Here is a 6,670-nt window from a genome sequence, read left to right on the forward strand (position 1 = left end):
GTGTGAGCTCGGGGCTCTGTGTTGCTGTCTGTGTGTGAGCTCGGGGCTCTGTGTTGCTGTCTGTGTGTGAACTCGGGGATCTGTGTTGCTGTCTGTGTGTGAGCTCGGGGCTCTGTGTTGCTGTCTGTGTGTGAACTCGGGGATCTGTGTTGCTGTCTGTGTGTGAGCTCGGGCTATGTGGTGCTGTCTGTGTGTGAGCTCTGGGCTATGTGTGTGAGCTCGGGGCTCTGTGTTGCTGTCTGTGTGTGAGCTCTGGGCTATGTGTGTGAGCTCGGGGCTCTGTGTTGCTGTCTGTGTGTGAACTCGGGGCTCTGTGTTGCTGTCTGTGTGTGAGCTCGGGCTATGTGGTGCTGTCTGTGTGTGAGCTCGGGGCTCTGTGTTGCTGTCTGTGTGTGTGAGTCTGTGTGTGAGCTCGGGGCTCTGTGTTGCTGTCTGTGTGTGAGCTCGGGGCTCTGTGTTGCTGTCTGTGTGTTGCTGTCTGTGTGTGAGCTCGGGGCTCTGTGTTGCTGTCTGTGTGTGTGAGTCTGTGTGTGAGCTCGGGGCTATGTGGTGCTGTCTGTGTGTGAGCTCGGGGCTCTGTGTTGCTGTCTGTGTGTGTGAGTCTGTGTGTGAACTTGGGGCTCTGTGTTGCTGTCTGTGTTTGTGAGTCTGTGTGTGAGCTCGGGCTCTGTGTTGCTGTCTGTGTGTGAGCTCTGGGCTATGTGTGTGAGCTCGGGGCTCTGTGTTGCTGTCTGTGTGTGAACTCGGGGCTCTGTGTTGCTGTCTGTGTGTGAGCTCGGGCTATGTGGTGCTGTCTGTGTGTGAGCTCGGGGCTCTGTGTTGCTGTCTGTGTGTGAGCTCGGGGCTCTGTGTTGCTTGTGTGTGAACTCGGGGATCTGTGTTGCTGTCTGTGTGTGAGCTCGGGGCTCTGTGTTGCTGTCTGTGTGTGAACTCGGGGATCTGTGTTGCTGTCTGTGTGTGAGCTCGGGCTATGTGGTGCTGTCTGTGTGTGAGCTCTGGGCTATGTGTGTGAGCTCGGGGCTCTGTGTTGCTGTCTGTGTGTTGCTGTCTGTGTGTGAGCTCGGGGCTCTGTGTTGCTGTCTGTGTGTGTGAGTCTGTGTGTGAGCTCGGGCTATGTGGTGCTGTCTGTGTGTGAGCTCGGGGCTCTGTGTTGCTGTCTGTGTGTGTGAGTCTGTGTGTGAGCTCGGGGCTCTGTGTTGCTGTCTGTGTGTGAGCTCGGGGCTCTGGGTTGCTGTCTGTGTGTGAGCTCGGGGCTCTGTGGTGCTGTCTGTGTGTGAGCTCGGGGCTCTGTGGTGCTGTCTGTGTGTGAGCTCGGGGCTCTGTGTGTGAGCTCGGGACTCTGTGTGTGAGCTCGGGGCTCTGTGGTGCTGTCTGTGTGTGAGCTCGGGGCTCTGTGGTGCTGTCTGTGTGTGAGCTCGGGGCTCTGGGTTGCTGTCTGTGTGTGAACTCGGGGATCTGTGGTGCTGTCTGTGTGTGAGCTCGGGGCTCTGTGGTGCTGTCTGTGTGTGAACTCGGGGCTCTGTGGTGCTGTCTGTGTGTGAGCTCGGGGCTATGTGGTGCTGTCTGTGTGTGAGCTCGGGGCTCTGTGTGTGAGCTCGGGGCTCTGTGTGTGAGCTCGGGACTCTGTGTGTGAGCTCGGGGCTCTGTGGTGCTGTCTGTGTGTGAGCTCGGGGCTCTGTGTGTGAGCTCGGGGCTCTGTGGTGCTGTCTGTGTGCAGGAGGGCGAGCTGGCTCGCCTGTCTAAGGCGCGAGAGCAGGAGCTGGAGTACCAGCGCGAGATGAACAGGCTGGAGGTGGAGAAGCAGGAGAAGATCGCCGCCATCGAGAGCCGCAAGTTCAAGGACATGATCGAGAGCATCGGGGCCGAGACCATCCGAGAGATCGCCAGAGCTGGACCAGAGCTTCAGGTACTGCGTCTGCAGAGCACTGACCCCTCTCTCTCAGTGCAGTGTTAATGTACTGGAGTGTCCAGTCAGTGTGTGGGTATTAACCCCTCTCTCTCAGTGCAGTGTTAATGTACTGGAGTGTCCAGTCAGTGTGTGTGTATTAACCCCTCTCTCTCTCAGTGCAGTGTTAATGTACTGGAGTGTCCAGTCAGTGTGTGGGTATTAACCCCTCTCTCTCAGTGCAGTGTTAATGTACTGGAGTGTCCAGTCAGTGTGTGTGTATTAACCCCTCTCTCTCTCAGTGCAGTGTTAATGTACTGGAGTGTCCAGTCAGTGTGTGTGTATTAACCCCTCTCTCTCTCAGTGCAGTGTTAATGTACTGGAGTGTCCAGTCAGTGTGTCTGTATTAACCCCTCTCTCTCTCAGTGCAGTGTTAATGTACTGGAGTGTCCAGTCAGTGTGTCTGTATTAACCCCCCTCTCTCTCTCAGTGCAGTGTTCATGTACTGGAGTGTCCAGTCAGTGTGTCTGTATGAACCCCTCTCTCTCTCAGTGCAGTGTTAATGTACCGGAGTGTCCAGTCAGTGTGTGTGTATTAACCCCTCTCTCTCTCTCAGTGCAGTGTTAATTTACTGGAGTGTCCAGTCAGTGTGTCTGTATGAACCCCTCTCTCTCTCAGTGCAGTGTTAATGTACCGGAGTGTCCAGTCAGTGTGTGTGTATTAACCCCTCTCTCTCTCTCAGTGCAGTGTTAATGTACTGGAGTGTCCAGTCAGTGTGTCTGTATGAACCCCTCTCTCTCAGTGCAGTGTTAATGTACTGGAGTGTCCAGTCAGTGTGTCTGTATTAACCCCTCTCTCTCTCTCAGTGCAGTGTTAATGTACTGGAGTGTCCAGTCAGTGTGTGTGTATTAACCCCCCTCTCTCTCAGTGCAGTGTTAATGTACTGGAGTGTCCAGTCAGTGTGTCTGTATGAACCCCTCTCTCTCAGTGCAGTGTTAATGTACTGGAGTGTCCAGTCAGTGTGTCTGTATTAACCCCTCTCTCTCTCTCAGTGCAGTGTTAATGTACCGGAGTGTCCAGTCAGTGTGTGTGTATTAACCCCTCTCTCTCTCTCAGTGCAGTGTTAATGTACTGGAGTGTCCAGTCAGTGTGTCTGTATGAACCCCTCTCTCTCTCAGTGCAGTGTTAATGTACCGGAGTGTCCAGTCAGTGTGTGTGTATTAACCCCTCTCTCTCTCTCAGTGCAGTGTTAATGTACTGGAGTGTCCAGTCAGTGTGTCTGTATGAACCCCTCTCTCTCAGTGCAGTGTTAATGTACTGGAGTGTCCAGTCAGTGTGTCTGTATTAACCCCTCTCTCTCTCTCAGTGCAGTGTTAATGTACTGGAGTGTCCAGTCAGTGTGTGTGTATTAACCCCTCTCTCTCTCTCAGTGCAGTGTTAATGTACTGGAGTGTCCAGTCAGTGTGTGTGTATTAACCCCCCTCTCTCTCAGTGCAGTGTTAATGTACTGGAGTGTCCAGTCAGTGTGTCTGTATGAACCCCTCTCTCTCAGTGCAGTGTTAATGTACTGGAGTGTCCAGTCAGTGTGTCTGTATTAACCCCTCTCTCTCTCAGTGCAGTGTTAATGTACTGGAGTGTCCAGTCAGTGTGTGTGTATTAACCCCCCTCTCTCTCAGTGCAGTGTTAATGTACTGGAGTGTCCAGTCAGTGTGTCTGTATTAACCCCTCTCTCTCTCAGTGCAGTGTTAATGTACTGGAGTGTCCAGTCAGTGTGTGTGTATTAACCCCTCTCTCTCTGTCTCTCCAGGTGAAGATGCTCCAGTCTCTGGGTCTCCAGTCCACGCTGATCACTGACGGCTCTTCCCCCATCAATCTCTTCACCACGGCCAACGGCCTGCTGGGGGCGCTGCCGAGCTCTGGGCCGAAGGAGTGAGGGGGGGAGGGGCTGGAAGGAAGGAGAAGGCCCGACACCAGACGCTGAGCTTTTCCGATGGCTGATCTGCTCTTCCGAAGTGGGGCTGGGTGGGGCAGACGAGCCACTCGCTGTCTCTGCCGGCTCGTCTGTGATCACCCCTCTCAGATTGTCCAATAAACCAATGGTTAATTGCAGAGGAGTCTCTCGTGTTATCTGTGACGCGCCTGGGCGGCTCGTTCCACTCTCTGTGTTGTGGGATCTAGACCATGACTTCCTATGTATTGTCTGCTCTAGATCAGCCCTTCCAGTGTTTGTCTATATTCTAGATCAACAGTTCCTGTGTTGTCTGGTCTAGACCAAGACTTCCTAGAGCAGTGCCTGCTCTAGACCAGCGCCTCCTGACTCGTGTCTGCTCTAGTTCACCACTCGTCTCGTGCCTGCTCTAGACCAGCTCTTCCTGACTCGTGCCTGCTCTAGTTCACCACTTGGCTCGTGCCTGCTCCAGACCAGCTCTTCCTGACTCGTGCGTGCTCTAGACCAGCTCTTCCTGACTCGTGCCTGCTCTAGACCAGCTCTTCCTGTCTCGTGTCTGCTCTAGTTCACCACTTGGCTCGTGTCTGCTCCAGACCAGCTCTTCCTGACTCGTGCCTGCTCTAGACCAGCTCTTCCTGACTCGTGTCTGCTCTAGACCAGCTCTTCCTGTCTCGTGTCTGCTCTAGTTCACCACTTGGCTCGTGCCTGCTCCAGACCAGCTCTTCCTGTCTCGTGTCTGCTCTAGTTCACCACTTGTCTCGTGCCTGCTCCAGACCAGCTCTTCCTGACTCGTGCCTGCTCTAGACCAGCTCTTCCTGACTCGTGTCTGCTCTAGTTTACCACTTGTCTCGTGCCTGCTCCAGACCAGCTCTTCCTGACTCGTGCCTGCTCTAGACCAGCTCTTCCTGACTCGTGTCTGCTCTAGTTCACCACTTGGCTCGTGTCTGCTCCAGACCAGCTCTTCCTGTCTCGTGTCTGCTCTAGTTCACCACTTGTCTCGTGCCTGCTCCAGACCAGCTCTTCCTGACTCGTGCCTGCTCTAGACCAGCTCTTCCTGACTCGTGTCTGCTCTAGTTCACCACTTGTCTCGTGCCTGCTCCAGACCAGCTCTTCCTGACTCGTGCCTGCTCTAGACCAGCTCTTCCTGACTCGTGTCTGCTCTAGTTCACCACTTGGCTCGTGTCTGCTCTAGTTCACCACTTGTCTCGTGCCTGCTCCAGACCAGCTCTTCCTGACTCATGCCTGCTCTAGTTCACCACTCGTCTCGTGCCTGCTCTAGACCAGCTCTTCCTGACTCGTGTCTGCTCTAGTTCACCACTTGTCTCGTGTCTGCTCTAGACCAGCTCTTCCTGACTCGTGCCTGCTCTAGACCAGCTCTTCCTGACTTGTCTGCTCTAGTTCACCACTTGACTCGTGCCTGCTCCAGACCAGCTCTTCCTGACTCGTGCCTGCTCTAGACCAGCTCTTCCTGACTCGTGCCTGCTCTAGTTCACCACTTGTCTTGCGTCTGCTCTAGACCAGCTCTTCCTGACTCATGTCTGCTCTAGATGAATGCCCCTGGCGAACTGCATCTTTCGGGGGTGACTTGACCACACAGCTGTCAGCACGTTGTGCTTTCCTGTTCCAACTGTTTAACGGTTCAAGGGTTTAGTTTTCAACGGTTCAAGTGATTGGTTCAGTGTTCTCTGTTCAGCACTGTTCTTCAAACACTGCTGCAGGGATCAGAGAGACCTGCGGGGCCCACAGCTCATGTGCTGGACAAGAACCTCAGAACCGTCCCGCCTCCGTCTGTGTGAGGAAACCCGAGTCTCGCATCAGCAGGGACAGGAGACCAGGGTGGGGACAGGCTGTTTAATTCCAAATGAACAATATGTACAAAGCATTTATTATCCCTACAGACAAGGAAATAGTTTGGTGACTGACAGATTATAATTAAACTCCACTGACAGAGCAGTCTGAGACTCTCCAGGCTGGACTGGTCTGACTGGACTGGGAGCTGGATGAGTTCTGAACTGGGATTCTAATCAGACTCCACTGACACTGACAGAGCAGTCTGAGACTCTCCAGGCTGGACTGGTCTGACTGGACTGGGAGCTGGATGAGTTCTTCACTGGGATTATAATCAGACTCCACTGACACTGACAGAGCAGTCTGAGACTCTCCAGGCTGGACTGGACTGGGAGCTGGATGAGTTCTGAACTGGGATTATAATCAGACTCCACTGACACTGACAGAGCAGTCTGAGACTCTCCAGGCTGGACTGGACTGACTGGACTGGGAGCTGGATGAGTTCTGAACTGGGATTATAATCAGACTCCACTGACACTGACAGAGCAGTCTGAGACTCTCCAGGCTGGACTGGACTGACTGGACTGAGAGCTGGATGAGTTCTGGACTGGGATTATAATCAGACTCCACTGACACTGACAGAGCAGTCTGAGACTCTCCAGGCTGGACTGGACTGACTGGACTGGGAGCTGGATGAGTTCTGAACTGGGATTATAATCAGACTCCACTGACACTGACAGAGCAGTCTGAGACTCTCCAGGCTGGACTGGACTGACTGGACTGGGAGCTGGATGAGTTCTGGACTGGGATTATAATCAGACTCCACTGACACTGACAGAGCAGTCTGAGACTCTCCAGGCTGGACTGGACTGACTGGGCTGGGAGCTGGATGAGTTTTTGTACCACAGTAGGGAGAGGTTCATCGCAGGACACACACCCACAGACGCACACTCCCAGCCCGGGGCCAGTTTCCCCAGTACCCCTCTAACCCCCAGCATGTCTCGGGCCTGGGAGAGGAAACCCACCCCAACGGGGCGAGCCCAGACAGA

At 54.1% G+C, this 6,670-nt stretch overlaps 1 protein-coding gene across 1 annotated transcript in view; it reads left to right on the forward strand.

Moving 5' to 3' along the window:
* The window catches only part of mvp (major vault protein), a 48,835-nt gene extending 44,841 nt beyond the window's left edge, over positions 1–3,994 (forward strand). The window contains exons 16-17 of the mRNA XM_069188389.1: positions 1,718–1,906; positions 3,693–3,994. Of these exons, the coding sequence (XP_069044490.1) occupies positions 1,718–1,906; positions 3,693–3,818 (315 nt within the window). The 3' untranslated portion in view covers positions 3,819–3,994. The remainder of the gene's footprint in view (positions 1–1,717; positions 1,907–3,692) is intronic.
* Positions 3,995–6,670: the final 2,676 nt, after the last annotated feature.

Source organism: Lepisosteus oculatus, chromosome 4, assembly GCF_040954835.1.
Source record: "Lepisosteus oculatus isolate fLepOcu1 chromosome 4, fLepOcu1.hap2, whole genome shotgun sequence".
NCBI classification, from domain to species: domain Eukaryota; kingdom Metazoa; phylum Chordata; class Actinopteri; order Semionotiformes; family Lepisosteidae; genus Lepisosteus; species Lepisosteus oculatus.